Below are 17,453 nucleotides of genomic sequence, written 5' to 3'. Positions count from 1 at the left end.
AGAATATAGAGCTACTTTAAAGACCTTGAAAGTGTATTTTTTTAATCAGCTTCTTACCACAACACAATAGTTTTAATCCCTACAAACACATATGAAGAGAATCTGTTGGCGATGGGACGAGATGTTGGTATCGGAAGCGTTCCAGTCTCAGTATTATTGACCAATCACGTTCGAGTGGGCTTTGGTTGAATGCAAGTAAACACTGTGTGTCAAGAACTAACGATGTGGAACGCATTGGCCTATAATGCAATCCCGGAACAAATTGGCTACCACCTGACAACGATTTAGCTTTTCATTAGCTGACAAATTAGCTGGCTTCTTATTCAACAATCCGGTCGAAGACGTCTCAAATCTATTGTGGTGTCTCCCGTTGCTTATTTCACCGTAAACAATGAGCGGCGCACAGAAGAGGAAGTCTTGGCCCGGATATCCGGTTATCTAACGGCTACGCTAGAACCCCAGAAATATTGTCCGTTGCCCCCCAGAGGCTAAATTGTCAGACCCATAGGCGACGGGTTCCAAATTGCAAAAGCTTTTATCTTAAAAAAGTTTTGTATATTTCATTAGAGGTTTACTTTTTTGTGTTTTTACTCTTTGTTCTTGTCGCTGGTTTGAAGCAGGCGAGCTCAGTTGGAAACAGGTGCTGTCACATGCTTCGGTGTGCCAACCAGAGTCGAGCGACACCTGAACGGGACAGTTGGGTTGTTTTCTCATGTTGCCAGGTCAAACCTCTCACACATGGGTCCCAGTGAAGCTCATTAGCCGAGTTTGTGAGCATTAAACTATCAAAGCTAGAGATGGTAATGGAATTAGAATAATTACCAATCATTCCAATCATTTCATTCAGGCCGAAGGAAATTATTGGATGGGCTACCTGCCTGTTTACCCCGATCGCACTCTGAACCATTCACTCATTGATCGTCACCGGAGTCTTCCACAAGCTGCTAGTCTGTCAGCTGTGAGTACTGAGTTTATGTTCATAATGATCATTTTGGGGGAGTGGCTTGAGAGTCAGGCCTGAAGGGACGAGCTGTCAGTGTTGCCGACTACATTTAGCGCCTTTAGGAGCTAGTGCTGCGAGCCACTTTCATTGGAAAAGAGTTGGACTGGGTTTCTAGGTTACTTTGCTCTTGGGTGGTTGGATTTGTTCTCACATGTTCTCTTCGAGCTTCTCTGATGCAACGGATAAATGAAGAAGGAACATCCTAGTGATCATGAGCTGCTCTTAATAGTTTGGGCCTTATCACAGCCAACAACAACATTCATCTGTCAGTGGTTCCATGTACTCCAACACTGCTGCCACGAGAGGATCATGTGTCACATAGTGTGCCACGCCAACATGATCAATCAGTTTGTCTATTGCATGCATTTTCTACTGCTCCTCTCAGACACATGCCTATAGAATTTTGCCTTCGGTATCATGGTTAAGAGTGTAAAGCTCAGATCTTGGGCTGAATTTAGAGTAGCAGAGCTGAGGGCTACACTGAGGTATCTTATAGCCCTATCCAATGAATGTTTAATGGGTCTCGAGAAGTCGGCGTGGAGGAAGCTGACTGTGCTGCATCAGTGGGCTAGGCTGTAAAATGAGACAGGGCAGGAAGCCAGCCGGCTCAGGATGGAGGGAGGGGAGGGGAGGGGAGTGCAGTATTGAGAGAAAGTATACAGAGCAGCACAGTAACCAAGATGCATGTTAGCAGGAAACCAAAAAAACACACCGTCGTAATAAAGACGTATATTACCGTAACGCTGTACGGTCGCTGGTTTTTCGATATACTTTTTTTTTAAACGAATACACATTTTTATATTGCTGACTATATATATCATCTTATCGCCCAACCCTAGTCGTAACTATTAAATAATGTATCATGTTTGGGACCAAAATGGGACTAAATGGTCGCAGTCTGCTGACCTGTTGTGTTGGACACTGGGATCTCTCAGCAGATCAGGATCACACTGTCAACCCCAGGAAAGGCATCCCTTTGAACACGAACTGGAGGCAGGATGCATTGCCGTTGTCTGCAAACAATGTCAGATACTTCAAAGGTTCAATGTGAATGTCATAATAGTGAGGATGACAAGCCTCATGAGGGACCACGGATCTGCCTCGACGGCTGCAAGATCTCAGGACCGTTGGAGGCTGAATGGGAGAGCTGACAGACGCAGCGGCGTCAGGCCAGACTCAACACTCCACCCAAACTTTAATTCATCCACAGCTATTCTTAAAGAACAGGGGTGTCTCCACTTCATCGTGGCCTTATCTAAACCCCTAAATGTGACGACAGCTGGGCAGTAAGACCAGCCAAGGAGCGCCATCAAAATCCCTCATGCACCTGAACTGCCTCCTTCATGGTTCCTTCCTGCTCGCTGACTGGAATAAAGCTGCCTCTGCCCATCAGGGACCGGGCCGCTGTGTACGTCTGTCAGTCCATATGCCCAACTGCAAACCCCCAGGCAGCTGTGAACGACATGCTAATGACACGTATAAACTACAGCAAACAGAAAAGGAGTTCACCTTACAGAAAAATTACTTATTTTTCTCACAACTTCAAGGAGGACACCAGTATTTCTGCATAGAGCAACGTTGAGAATTGGGTTTTACAGTATCTTGCACTCTGATTGGCTGCTGGAAAAATTCAGTTTGATTGGTAGGCCCACAAGTGGTAATTTTCCCCCACAGCCCTCCAAACAGAGAGAAGAAAGTCTGAAAATGTTCAAATCCATCCTCTGGTCTAGTTCATGAATAGCTGGGGGCGTGTCGCCCTTCGTCGGAGTGTCTTCATCATTTCTGCTGTCAGGTGTCGAAAAACCAGCATCAACATGGCAGCGGATTGAGTCAAACGTCTGTCTTTAAAAATTTTTGCCTAGAAGTCATCCATCCGAACCCCATCAAAAAAACAAGCGTTTTAAAATGTGTTTGCTTGTCGTCTTGCCTACAGACCTAACAGAGCATGAACTTAAGACTTTTTGCAAATCTGCATCATGATGTTATTTTGGCATCCTTTTTAACATGCGGCTTGCTACACACGGTGTATACAGCTCGGTGAAAACAAGTCACGATGTAACAACAACGTTGTGATGTCGTGTCCATTCTGTGCATCCTGACTGCAGCAGAAGGGCTCCAGCAATTACGAGCTGGCCAGCTTTACGATGAGTCAGCTAAAGGACACCAGTACAGCATATTCAGAGCAAATGCCAGAGAGCAATACCATGCTGAAGGGATTGTGCTGCGAGGGACGCTCCAAGTCAAACCCTTTATCGTGAGCGGTACAACGAACCACCACAGTCGACTTCAGTCCCTCACAGATGTGAGGAGACGCTGTGAGGGGGTTACGAGGGAGTACGTTTTGGTCTCACGCGAGTTGAGAGACAACTAAAGAGATATGGTGTCTTTATCCATGTTGAACTATACACCATTCTTCTCTGCTGGCTCCCTGCTCCTTTGAGGGGGGATATATAATTGGAGTTACACAGGAAGGCAATACTAGATAAGCAACGCCGTCTTTCCAGCAATTAATTAAGCGACGACCTCAGGACACTGAGCGATGCTGCAGACAAATGCACAAACGCTTGCAATAAAATAAAGATTCCACGCTTATTAAAGCTTCTTAAGTTGCCAATTTACAAAAGTTCACAGCAGTGCATACAGTAAAGTTTAGTCATAATATCTAAATCTGATCTATGACCCCAACACAAATGGAAACATCCCTCCTAGAGTACTGGAAGACAGCAGTGACAGCAGTAGTACTCCCGTTGTAAACATGAATCAGGTGTGTTTCTGGGTTATTTGGACTGAAATAGAAACACACTAACACCCTGTGGACTGCTCACATATTTGACAGGGATCTGCGACGATCTAAAACCACACGTGAAGCGTCTCAATCGTTTCCATCGGTTCATCCGGCCGAGCGACCCCAGCAGACAAGTCGGACGAATCAAAATGGAGGCTGCTGGGAGCTCGGGGGGGCCCGACAGCAGCTTCCAGTCACCGCTGCCGCTTGGCCCGAATACCAGGTTGATTCCCATCTAAAGGTCGGTGACTTTTATGAAGTGTGTCGTTTGGCCCCCGGGCAACAGGGGTGCTGCTTTTCATTAAGCTCAGGGGGAGTGAAGGCTTCAGTACAAGAAGCACAGCAGATGCTACCGCACAGCCGTACGTGGACCGCAGATACACGTTCAGCTGATTCTCAGCATCTTCTCGTCTCTCTGTTATATCAGAGTAAACTCGATCTCTGTGGGTTTGGACTGTTGGTCGGACACAACAAGACATTTGAAGACCTACCTATTGATATGTTTCCTTGCTAAATGGAGCCCCCATGGGGGGAAATGTAGACTTACTCTCATCACATCGAAACTTTCTTACTGCTGACCAAACATTTCAAAGATTCATGGAACAAATTAAAACTAGTGGGCCTTCCATGATGCATCCTCTGATTTTACCAGGATGTGTGACCTCAATACAGGAAGTAGAGTGTTGGAATTAGAGAAACAATTTATCCAAAGCCACGGGGCGCAGAGAAGGCCACCTCGCTCTGATTCAAGTTTCAAATCTGGTCTGCAATGAGAAGCAATGCACACCTACACACCTACACACACACACACACACACACTGAACTTTAAAGAACATGTACACTCCAGAGAGGAAATGACTCGTTTGAAGTTCTAAAAGCATAAAAATAGACTGATGGGAGTCGTGGCTCATTCATCTGGTCCACTGGCAGAGTCCAGGGAGGAGTTGTAAGATTTAAGTGAACCGGTGAGAGCTAGGTTGTCAAGTTATACTGAAATATGTTGAGTCACACTCGTCTTTTTTAATGCCACTGTTGTTGTGCGATCATGACAGGAATGTGTTAACTGTCAAGTCTCTATGCTCTGAGATCAGATCTCGCTCACAGTGAGATCCACATGCCGAGGTGGTCTGGCTCGCATTGAGTTCTGATCTCGGTAAGGTGTAGTATGCATGTTGGCACAATCCGGACTATCTATCAAACATAGGTCTCCATCATCTTCCCCACCTTACCAAAAGAGCAAAGAGAAGAGAGGAGGAAACCCAGTAACAGCTGATTAAAACACAACATTTCCCGATTCGCCTGCTTCAAAATAAAATCTTTTAAATAACAAAATATCAGGGGACTTTTATTGTGAAATTTGTATAGGAAAATGAGGAGATTTGTTAGGGGCTATCCTTCAATAAAACAAGTCTACTAATACTACAGGGAAGAAGAGTAAGCAGCTAAAATAACGGGGGACTTTTATTGTGAAGAGGAATTTAAAGAAAATATGTTTATGAGCAAATTAGCAGCGCTTTGTTAGCAGCTATTCTTCAATAAAACAAGTATACTGATACTGTAGGGAGAACAAATAAGCAGCAAAAATAAAGGGGAGAAGAATTGCTTGGAATTTTTTTTTATCACAGAATTTGCAGACCTTTGTAAGCAGCTATTATTAAAACCTCTTAAACTCCGCGAGGAAGCCGGCGTCCGCGATCCCTTCCCCTTCCGTTCTTACGACTTGCTCATGCAAAATACGTAAAAAAAAACATGGACGTGCTTGGTTTCCCAGGATTCACAAAATCCTCATCTTTGCAAGTCGGGTCTTGCAGCATTTGGACGGGGAGTACAGACCCGAATTTACTAGTGAATGTTCTAGCGGGTGTTACCATGGAACTAGGGGCTGCAGAAAAGATAGGTACTTATAGTACAAACCTAATCTAACTCTCTCATAAGCCGTCAACCAACGCGGTCATATTTTTCACTTTTCATGTGCAGCTCTTTTCTGAAGCTTCATTATGGTGTGTCTGTATCTAAAAATGACTTTGGCGATCATAATGACGCCGGTTTTCAACACTGCACTATGTTAGCATCTGGCTCAGTGTTGTGTGTTCACTGGCAGTAATGTATTGAAGCCAGGAGACCGAGCTATCTTTACCTGCCCTGAAAACGTGGATTTGCTCTGTTTTTGTTTGTGTGCATTTCATTAGTAACAGCTAGCGATACGTTTAGGCTTGTCAAGCCCTTCGTCTTGAGGAGACTTCAGGCTGTCTAACGATGTTTTGCATATGCAAATCGAGCTTTCCTGGGGGCGTATACAGTCTCGCGTAACGGAGCTACCTGCATACTCGGCCATACGCATTTACGAACAACAAGTCTGCTCACAGAGGCCACGTCTTCGACCGTAGATACTTCGTTTTTTAAATTTGCAATGGCTAAAAATACAAGGAAATCTAAGTATCCTCAAACGGTGTTTGAGGATTCCTCTGACAGTGACCAGGATTATGCCACAGACGAGGAGGATTTGTTTGCACATGGGATTGATCCAGTCATGGTCAAGTAAGATTTCTATATTTATTTCATGTTTCACACGTGTTATATATCGTTATGCTATTCTGGTGTGTGTTGTTTGCTACATAGTCGCTTTTGGTGGAGAGACATACTTCTTCCACATGCTAGTTATCCATTGTATGTATGAGTTTAGGATGTTTTGTTCATTTGACCACATTTGAGTAGTTATTACTTGTCTTCTAGCAGTCTAGCTGAAACAATTATTTTTATTGGAAGTTGCATAAACTAATTATAATCTTGTTTATTCTTTTTCTCAGTGTCGATGATGATGATGATGATGATGACTGGGAGCCTCCACTGGCCTCTCCTGTTGCCACCACACCAAGAAAAAAAAGAAAGTCACGGTATGTGTTTCATCTGTGACTACAAGTATTTTGCATGCTATTATTGTACTATTACTGTTATTCTACTGTATTGTCCCATGGAGTTTTTATATTTGCATGGAGCTACAAATTGGTGAATAGAATTATTATTCCAGTAGTGATACCAACTCATTCTAAAACTTTTCTCACAGTCTGGATGAGGAGGACACAGATGAACCAAGTGGGCTCAGTCAGCAACCAGGGCCATCATCGTCAGTCCTCCCCCACTACCATCCGGGACAAAGAGAAGACCAACACCTCCAGCAACCCCCTCGAAGCTCACATGTTCAAGACAAAGAGCAAAGCCATTGACCAAACCCGCACTGAGCACAGGTCGGAGAAGTGTGTCAACGGCCCCATCAGCACCTCCTGCGCAGACCCCCACTACACAAAGGAGAGGTGAAGAGGAAGAGACAGCACAATGGTTTGAGACATCTAACCCTGACACGCAGCCTCTCCCACACAACTTTCACCCGTGTAATCCATGTGGCCCCACTGTCAGCCGGGATTTAAGGTGGTCACCCTTCCAGCTGTTCAAGCTTTTTTTCCACCGCACTGTTGTACGTACTATCATTACAAACACAAATAAGATGGCACAGAAACTGAAGGCGGCAGGAAAGAAATTCAAATGGAAACCCCTAGCAAAGGATGAGTTTTTCACATTTTTGGCCGTCGTCATTTTCTGTGGACTGGTGAGGTGCCCTTCAAGAGATGACTACTGGAGGAGAATACCGCCGTACAATTTCAACTTTCCAGCCTCAGCCATGAGTCGAAATCGGTTCAATGCCATCTTCTGGTGTCTCCACCTCAGTGACCCTGATGAGGATGACAAAAATGAAGAGAAAAGGGGAACTCCACAGCATGACCGGCTTTTCAAAGTCAAGCCACTTTATGATGACATTATGGTAGCGTGTAAGGCATCCTATCATCCTGACCAGAGGCTGGCCATAGATGAGAGAATGGTAGCCACAAAAGCCAGGCTAAGTTTCAAACAGTATTTACCACTAAAACCAACCAAGTGGGGAATAAAACTGTTTGTGCTTGCGGACATGAATGGCTACACGTGGAATTTTTTCATTTACGAGGGGAAGACAGCAGTACAGTTGACAGATGGACTGGGCCACTCTGCTGTGATGAGGCTTCTGGAAATTCCACTGTTGGGAACAGGATACCAGCTATACATGGACAATTTCTACACCAGTCCCAAGCTTCTGACTGATTTGGACCAAAAAAAAATAATGGCTTGTGGGACTATGCGTGAGAACTGTAGGGGTTTCCCTGCCACCGAAGACAATAAACTGGGGAAGAGGGCCAAGCGGGGAGACATCAGATGGCTACAAGTGGATAAGTTGCTGTTTGTCCAGTGGATGGACACCAAACTGGTGACTGTGGCATCTAACTTCCACCAAGCGTTCAGTGGTCTCAGTGCCACTAGGAGGCTGAGAGATGATAGTGGAGTTGTCTGCAGAATTGATGTCCCCGTTCCAGATGCTGTAAAGGATTACAATGCCTACATGGGAGGAGTGGACCTATCAGATGCACTGATAGGCTACTACAATGTTCTCCAGAAAACAATGAAGTGGTATAAAAAAGTGTTCTACCACATGTTGGACATTGCTGTGGTGAACAGCTATATAATATACAAGGAGCTTGCAGTTCACAATGGAGAGACCCCAGTGACGCATAAAAAGTTTAGGGAGCTCCTTATCAGAGAAATGACCAAGCAGAATCCTTCTCAGACTTCACGATCAGCAACATGTGGACCCATCTTTCCCTCTGACAATGCAACAAAGGGTCGAAGGCAATGTGTTCTTTGCAAGAACAAGACACCTGTGAGTTGCAGGAAGTGCACCACCCCCCTCTGCTTTCTTCCTAAAAGGAACTGTTTCATCCAGTGGCATGACCAACAGAATATTTGTTGTTTCCAAGTGTGTGATGTGTGAAGTGTAATGTGTGATGTGTAATATATGTATGCCTTTTTTTCTTTCTCAATAAATCTGCTCCACTTGGAGTCAAAGTTATATTTTGCATTGCTATTGGTGGTTATTAAACAGTTATACACATTGGTAATACCAAAAATCTATTGAAAAGTTGGAAATTCTAAATTTGTGAGCATTTTAGCTCTAATTGATGAAATATATCAAAATGTAAAGGAAAAAACACCGTTAGTGTGTCAGAATATCACTTGGTTACCATGTGTCCATTTGTGTCTCCAAATGTCCTTTTAGAGCTCCGCCTAGATTTCTTCATGGAAGAAACACTGTAGAATGGTCATACTTTGTCCAATCTTCTTCAAATTTTAAGGCAGTTGTTCACTGATAGTGTAGTTACAACTGTGAGGGATTTAAGTTTTAGAGCATTCCTGGTGCTGGATGTTATATGTTACAGTGTGTTTACTTGTAAGAGTTTAGACCAAGAAGCAATTTCATCATCAGAGGTCATTTCATACTGTAAGAGGAAGGTGTGAGGACTGTACTGGAAGCGGGGGTTTGGCGAATCAAACAAAGGAACTGGCCCCAAGAATGTAAGGAGGTGTCTGCCAGCGGGGGTTGGAACGAAGCTGGCTGACCTAGGTGAGAAGAACAGAACAATGGGTCATCTGCCCAGGAGGGGCTGATTGGAATCCGGCCAATCACTGAGCATTCCATGAGCTGTGGAATGTGAAACATGATACTTTTGAGAGACTCAGCAGGGACAAAGGATCTTCGAATTGCAGAAGATCCTCAGACCTCCTCCGCATCATGGGACAGACACACCATTCTGTCCTGTGGTGTGAACGGGGCCTCATATTTCATGGAATATTATGTTTGTTTTACTGTGTAATTCAGTTTGCATTTGTTTTGGCTTCTGTTAGATATTAAATACTTTTGATTTTAACCTGAACCATTTGATTCTGGCCCTGCTTGCTGATGGAACAAAGGGAGCAAGGGGGGGGGGGGGGGGGGGGGCTGCTTATTCTCCTCTGTGCTCTTCTTCTCCTCTGTTTGAGAAACTTCAGCCTTAACACAACCCTATACTGTCCTTTACTGGTACAGATACAGCCACAGACAGTTATTTATACTGAAAGATACTTTTTCATTTTCGGAGGACAAAAATCTTCAATTTTGACTGACTTCAAAAGTCCACTGCTCTGTTTCTGTATGACCTACATGTTTTCTGACACTTTCACAATAAACTATAGGGGGTTTTCTTTCTGACAAGACATCATTGATGCATATAGTCGGAGTGGTTCAGACGTTATAGCCATTCTAATTTGGGTACGTCATTTTAGGCGTTTTTGCTCCAAAATAGGGAGGGGGAGTGGAAGAGGTTAAAAAAACCCAAGTCTGCTTATACTGTGGGGAGGAAAGGTAAGCAGCACAAATAACAGGGGACTTTTATTGTGAAGAATTTAAAGGAAATGAAATGTGTTTATTCTACATCCGAAATAAAAAGGGGCATCAGATCAATAAATGTATCAGTTTCGGAGCACTCCTAATTTAAAAAGCCACACAGAAGGCTCAACAGCAAGAAAATGCTGAACAGCCACAAGATTGCAATCCATGCTGTGAACGAGACACGAGTCTTCTTTTCTTGGTCAGCAGCTTTGTTTTTTTGCCAAGTAGCCACCCACTTACTGGGAGAACACTCATTAAGTGATCATACTGTAGGGATCACAAAAATATAAAAAAACAGGGGTACGAGCAAAGAGAAGAGAGGAGGAAACCCAGTAACAGCTGATTAAAACCCAACACTTCCCGATTTGGCTGCTTCAAAATAAAATCTTTTAAATAACAAAATATCAGGGGACTTTTATTGTGAAAATTGTATAGGAAAATGTGAAGATTTGTTCGGGGCTATCCTTCAATAAAACAAGTCTACAAATACTGCAGGGAAGAAGAGTAAGCAGCTAAATAGAAGTTTCTGGGAGTTAGAATTAATTAGGCAGAAAATGCTCCATTCACACACACACACACACACAAGTTCAAAAGTTTTCCGGGAGCTTCGGAGCTCCAGAATAATCTCGTTTCACCCACGCAAACACAGAGCCGACATGCAGCGAGAAGGACCACACCAAAAACTAATCCAGCTGTAAATACATTCGTCTGCAGAGGTCAGAGGTCAGAGATGCAAACGAAATACTTCCCCAATCAGCTTAGAGGACCAACACTAATAAAAACCTGCTGTTTCTATCACACGCATAAAAACATGGAAACGTGGACAGTGAACATTCTTGTCAAATATAGGAAGTTCTGGATTGTCATGGACAAGGAAAAGGATGTAATTGTTAGAAGAGGAATGACTGGCAAAACCTTTAGGACTGCAACTAACAAAAATGAACTCATTAACCAGCAGATTATTTATCTCAATGAACCGCTCGGTCTATAAAAAGCCCAAGGTGCTGTCTTCAGTTCACTGTCCTAGAAGAAAACCAGTGTTAAGGAAAGTAGTTGAACGCTCGTCGCCTTGATGCAAATAAAAGCACACTGATGTTTCTCATAAGCACAGCGTCAGAGAGAGGGCTCAGGTATGTGGTGCAGCTGGAGTTCATGACAGTGGAACCTTTGACCACACCAAAGAAAACCTCATCGGCTCCTAACTTAGAATCATTCATCCTTGTTTTGTTGATTGTCCTCTCTGGGACTGCAGTCTTTATGATACTAGTTAACTCAACTTGTTTTCTTATTGCTGCTGAGGATAGAGAGGGCTGGACAGCAGGAACTTGGAGGTAAGTAAGTGGAATCACTGGAGTCAGTGCAGTCCTAGCAGACTTGACAAAGCTCCTCCAGAGCCACGGAAGACTATAGAACAACTCTCTCAGGCTACGGGTCGTGTTTCGCTTACAGACCAACATAGAGATGCACCGATTGCAATGTTCTTGGCCGATCCTGATTTCATTTCTCAGAGCTACATTTGACAGCAGGGATCCAGACTAACCTTCTTTTGTTGTTTTACCACCGTCCCAAAAAATAATTACAACTATACCGAAGTCAATGTAAACTGTCAAAAAGGATCTATTTAGAGTGGATATTTGGATAAAAACACTGGAAATTGAATTTTAAACACGTGCTTTGATTTAAATACAAATCTTGATATTAGTAGTTCTAATTACATATCATAAGCTACTTAGAGCAAGTGCTCTGAATTCCCTCTCTGATATATGCTCTATAATGCAGTGAAAAGAGGAAATCAATGGTGGTATCAGCTGTTCTCATCAGCTGCTCACATCCATCCAATGGCACGGTGACACGCCTACATTGTAAGCCAATCATCTTGCTGCTGTCTCTTTTCAAATACGATTGTGTCTCTGTCTCTAGAACATCGATGCTGCTGTCACCCCCCCCCCCCCCCCCCTCGCCGCCGCCCAGTCTACATCGATCCATCAGCTTCATCAGCCTACCAGTCTCAGCAGAATCATCGGCCACCAGCACCACCGGTGTCTGGACTCCAAGGGGAGAGAGGGAGGAGGGAGGAGGGGGGGTCTCTCTTGCTTCTGCCCCTCCATTAAAAATCTCCCTGTAGAGTCTAAACGCCAAAGATTCTGTCAAGGCTTTATTATCCCATATCGTCTGTTACGGCTTTCATACCAGCTCACAAGAAGAAGATTAACCAGAACTAAACAGGCTGGATGTGAAAGCACTCCTAAGAGCTTTCAATAGAAAAACAATACAAAAAAGGAAAATGCTCTTCATTTTTTCCCCATTGTTTACGTCCATTATCCTCCAACATCACCCCCCCCTCCTCCTCCCCCCCCCTCCAGCCCTCTTGGCATGTTGTTGGCACATGTATTTACTGAGCGACCGAGTGGCATTTATCTCGCAGCTTCGTCATAACGAGCCCAGCTTAGTCCGGGGCAGGCAGCCTGTTAGCAGGCATATGTTCAGAGCCTGGTTAAAGACACACTGGCCCCCCAGGGGATGCTTTTGTGTGTGTGCGTGGGCAGGAGTAACAAGTATGGCAAGCAGACGGTTGCCGTGGAGCGCAACCCCCGAGCATCCATTAACACAGCCCACCATGTTCCCTTCTCCTCGCCTACCCGGCCCATCGCTAAGAGAGAGAGAGAGAGAGAGAGAGAGAGAGAGAGAGAGAGAGAGAGAGAGAGAGAGAGAGGCCACTTGAAACCTGGAGGGATACAAGTTCACCCGAGTGTACGGAAGAGGAAGGCGACAGGAAGGAGCAGGAGAGAGAGGAGGCGGAGGGAGGATGGCGAGGACCTGAGTCAGACAGAGTGAGAGGAGGGAGGGAGGGGATGACACAAGGTGAGGAAGAGAGGAAACCAGAGAGGAGTGGGAGAGAACAGAGAGACGGTCTGGCTCGGGTCCAGGGTTCTCGCTTCGCCAGCTGCCAGCTGGAGATGGCAGCACTCGGCCAGAAGGCCGCCCGCTTCCGACGGCTAGCGTGTTCGCCCGTGTGCACGCAGCATCGACGGCCGCGGAGCGACACGTTAAAGCACGGGGCCGGTACATGCATAGCCGGTCGACTGAAGAGACGCTCTTCAGAAGTCAGTGCTCGTTTTCTGCCAAGTCGCCTGCCCTCCCGACCACGGAAGAGACGAGGGAAGCCGCTTAATAACATCTCCCTAAGTCGCCCCCCCCCCCCCCCCCCCCCCCCTCGTTTGGCAGACAACGCTTTAAGTGTATCCTCTTTAAGCGGGACGTTACATAATTGCACATAACGTGTAGCCGGGCCCCGTCGGCGGGCCAGAGGGATGTCAACGAAAGTGAACACGCGTTAAAACCTGCAAGATTTTTGGTGCAAAAAAAAAAGTTTGAAAGCGTGACGACATGAAGCCTGTTTGATGTCATCAAGCTTCTCCTTCATTCGTCGTTAATCAGTGATGCTGAAGCACAGACGCTGCCCCACTTTCCTCCATCTCTCCTCTCTTGAAGATGAGTGGTAAAGGGGGAGGAAGAAGGAGGGGGGGGGGGGTGTAAAAGTAGCAGGGATTCCTTTTTTTTTTTTTTTTGGATGAGGTGCAGCTTTACTTTCTCACCACTCAGCTGCATGTTGAGTCCAGGGATTGGGGGATGATGTCATTTTGCATTAGAGCTGTATTAGAGCTTTTGTTAGATGATTAGTAGATTGTCAATCATGAGATAATTATTTTTTATTTATTTAATAATTTATTTTTTCATCAAAATTCATTGGTTTCAGCTTCACAAATGTCCATATTCCCTTGTTTTTGCTTGGTGTTCTATCGGGTTTGGGACTGTTAGCTGGTCATTAAAAGCCATGAGATATTTTTGGGGGTATTTTGAAAATTGTCATTGCCAAATTTCTATATTCTCTGATATTTAATATTCCAAACAATAGAAAAATAGCAACAGATGATAATGAAAATGATCACTAGTTGCAGCCCTGTTTCTGAGGTCGTGAAAGATGACCCCTTGGCTTTCAGACACAACAATGACCTTCTCTTTTAGCGCTCTACAGGGAGGTCAGAGGTCAGCTGCAGGTGATCTCCAGCCTATGGCGCCATCTTGTCAAACCAAAACCTGTGCTCTTCTCCACATGAAAGCACATTCAGATTTGTTAAAATAAGATAGAATAAAGTAAACTGTTTCAAGCTCACATGAAGTCACCGTACATGTGATCAAAGTTGCATCCCACTTGACATGCCTGAGAAGCCGCCTCTGTCTGGAATCCACCCCGATGCGGTGCTGCCTCAGAAAGCGCTCCCTCTAACGGACACACAGCTGCTCAGAGTCTGCTTCAGCAAAGAACGGCTCCATACGAAGAGGTTCATCCACTCATAGCATTGTAATGACATCTACACCAGCGCACCATGCTAATCACATTTGCCTTCGCATTTCAAGCCGGTGTCCTGCTCAGTGTAACCGAGCTGCTGCAGTAAAAAAAAAAAAAACGTCCTGGAGCTCCAGGAGAGCAAACTCACACATGTTGGGAGGGACATGTCAACCCAAACAGCCCGCAATCTATCAGCCCGGAGCCACACACGACAGAACTCCCAGTAGTGCCGTTTAACACGCATGTCCGCGGTGTATTACAATGGAAATAAACAGGTTGTCCTCTCTTTTTATTTTTTTAAATTAAAGGTCTAACCAAAGGAGTTCCTTATCCTCCGTGTGTTACAAGTCATTTCACGGTTAACCGACCCGTTTCCCTCATCATTCGCCGGCCCGGCTCCGCTCAGGTGCGGCGGTGAACACACGTATGAACTTCATGGCGTAAAGTGTGACATTTTTTTAACATACAAGCGACATATTCAAAGTTAGCAAACAGAGAAGCGGGAAAACGTTTTGTTTTTTTTAAAGAAAAAAAAGCTAAGTTAAAACTTGAGCAATACACGTCATTGGATACACACACTGCACTTCGACTCACCTTGAGCGGCCGTTCCTCGGGTGCTGAATACACTTGCTATCAAAGTGGCCACATACCAAATCATAGTACTATTGCCGGCCAGAAATAAACCTCATCATATCTCAAAGTGCCCCTTTCGGTTAATCTCTCATCGCCGAGTGTCCCAGGACGAACTGAAGCGGGCCGGTATCCTGTTTTCTTGTTAACCGAGCCCTGGACACTTTTCCATCGGCGCTTTCCCCTCTCTCTTCCCCTCTCCTCCGCTCTCCTCTCGCATCCTGAGACGGATCACCTGCGCCAATGGGACGAGAGCAGACGACGCAGTGAAACCAAGCGCGAGCTCCTAGATAACCGCGGCCCCGCCTCCGCACTCGTTCCATTGATGGGCGTGGGAGGAAGTCCGGACGCTGATTGGTCACCTGCGCTGTCGCTTTCTCAGATGGAGTGTTGCGTTCACTGAACACGGTCATACTCGGATATTTCACGCTTAAGTTAAAGGACACCACCTTAGTGTGCTCATGTCAGCTAGAAAGACAGTTTGCTTTCTCATTAATGGCCTTTGCACCCTTAACGCATTTAAATTGACATTATTGGAAATAAAATCATGGATATTACGTTTTTAAACACTAGCTAATCGATTTAATAGTAGAGTTAGAAGCAAAAGATTACTCTTTTATGTGCTTTTCTTCTTTTATTGCTGTTTCTCTGTTATGTTTTATGTATTTATGTATGTGTTATATAATTAAAGACATTGCTGTTGTTATTATTACAGCATGCTGCCAGGAAAAAATACAAATCATAAAACAGAAGGCAAAAGTTATGATTGTTGTGGTAACATGGTAACTATCCTAAGGATTGAGTAAGACTGAAACTTCATTTTACAAGGACAAGAGGCCAGTTTTTCAATGAATGAGTTCACCCTTTATTTAGAAGCTATGACTTCATGGTATCTCAACAGTTGGCAAAATCTAACAGGTGGTTACCCTGTGAGGGCATCCAATGAAAATCCCCCTTGCTCGTTTAAGATAATAATACAACCATTGCTTGGCTGTAGGTGTTTATGTGTGACACATTATTTAGTTTGGTTCTGAAGAATCAGGATTTATCCACAAAACTGCAAGTTTCTAAATTCTGTGTCGAAAAAAGGATGATTGCATTTTTTCACGTAGGACCTGAATGCAGCACCGGAGGGTAACCGTTTTAAGGTGGGTTGGAGTGTGAAGCCGTATCGGAGCTGCGGTATCATCCTGCGCATTTAGACGAGAGGAATCCTCGAGCCTGACTGTGTGCATCATCATGTGGATCACTGCCATGTGCTACCCATACATTCAAATCCATTTGTAAAGAATGTCCACTATAAATGACTGAAGCAGTGTGTTGCATTAACATGGAAGATCACTGCGATCATAGAACGCCGACTAAAACAATTCGTAATAAATAACTTGAATACAGCATGATTCATCTTCATTGATACAGTGATTCATTCAGTCAAGGACAGTTTCAAATTCTACTGACTCAGTCGGCCTTGCTCATAGAGCACCCTCTGCCTCAGAGCCACTTCTCCTCCAGCTCCAAGTCTAAGGACCCGGGGCTGCTCCTTCACGAGGAGGAGGTTCCAGTAAACGCCTCCAGCAATATGACAAATAAATCAATTCGGAGTTATTCGAGGTCCTGCTGTTTCATATTGCAAGTGTTCGTCTCATCATGTTTCTTATTCATGTCCAAATGTACCCAGCTTGTATATTTAGTTTGTATCCACACATTTTCCCCACGCTGGCCCAATGATGACACATGTGACAGATGCTACAAGTCATCTTGCAACATCAGATATTTGTTTTCATCTTCAAGATACAGCACAGAAGATGTATTGGGACTTTTGATTGAATTCATGTTAAATGTGAATAATTTGTTTGAAATATCCTATTCCTCACACTTCTTCTCAGTGGTTTGACAAAATTATGTTTTTAATTTAATAAAATGAAAATCTTTTTTTCTGAAAGACCTATTTGGTAAACCAGGGTAACATCTCCCTTAAGAATAATGTCTATTTTTTAAGAAGTTTATATATGTGTGTATGTATATACAGTAGTTTTATAAATAAATATATATACATTATTTATGTAAATCATAACAGACTACAACTTTATTTTATAAAACTAAATGCAAAATCTTGTAAAGTTATTTGATCTCTACAAACTTGGCATTTATTCTTAAGATTAATTACATTTTTGACTGCAACATAAATGCTACATGAGACACACATCACCAAGGGTGCTTATAGCGAAGAACTCAAGCTAGCTAGCTAGCTACTGCTCCAGCTAGCGTGCTGCAGGAATGAGTCCTAAAACAGAGAAATGAGTCAGCATTTTTGCACTTCCGGCTCCTTTTTCTCCAAATGAATGGGTTTTTGTTTAGATCCCTGAAATAATGTCTGTGGTTAACACAAGCTCAA

General features: G+C 44.1%; 2 protein-coding genes across 2 annotated transcripts in view; one reads left to right on the top strand and one right to left on the bottom strand.

Moving 5' to 3' along the window:
• Window positions 1-15,086, bottom strand: part of LOC306705474 (protein turtle homolog B-like) — a gene marked incomplete at both ends in the record, with an annotated part of 108,833 nt that extends 93,747 nt beyond the window's left edge. Inside the window, one exon of the mRNA XM_079172243.1 lies at window positions 15,023-15,086. Coding sequence (XP_079028369.1) covers window positions 15,023-15,086 — 64 coding nt within the window. The remainder of the gene's footprint in view (window positions 1-15,022) is intronic.
• On the top strand, window positions 6,189-7,366 carry LOC306705463 (uncharacterized protein). Its single transcript, XM_079172228.1, has 3 exons — window positions 6,189-6,326; window positions 6,596-6,682; window positions 6,853-7,366. Exons 1-3 carry the CDS (start codon window positions 6,272-6,274, stop codon window positions 7,101-7,103), a joined length of 393 nt encoding a protein of 130 aa, XP_079028354.1. The 5' UTR covers window positions 6,189-6,271; the 3' UTR covers window positions 7,104-7,366.
• Window positions 15,087-17,453: the final 2,367 nt, after the last annotated feature.

Source organism: Pholis gunnellus, assembly GCF_910591455.1.
Source record: "Pholis gunnellus genome assembly, chromosome: 13".
Classification (NCBI taxonomy): Eukaryota; Metazoa; Chordata; class Actinopteri; order Perciformes; family Pholidae; genus Pholis; species Pholis gunnellus.
The sequence above is the reverse complement of the archived record's forward strand: the minus strand, read 5'-3'. Positions and strand labels throughout refer to the sequence as shown.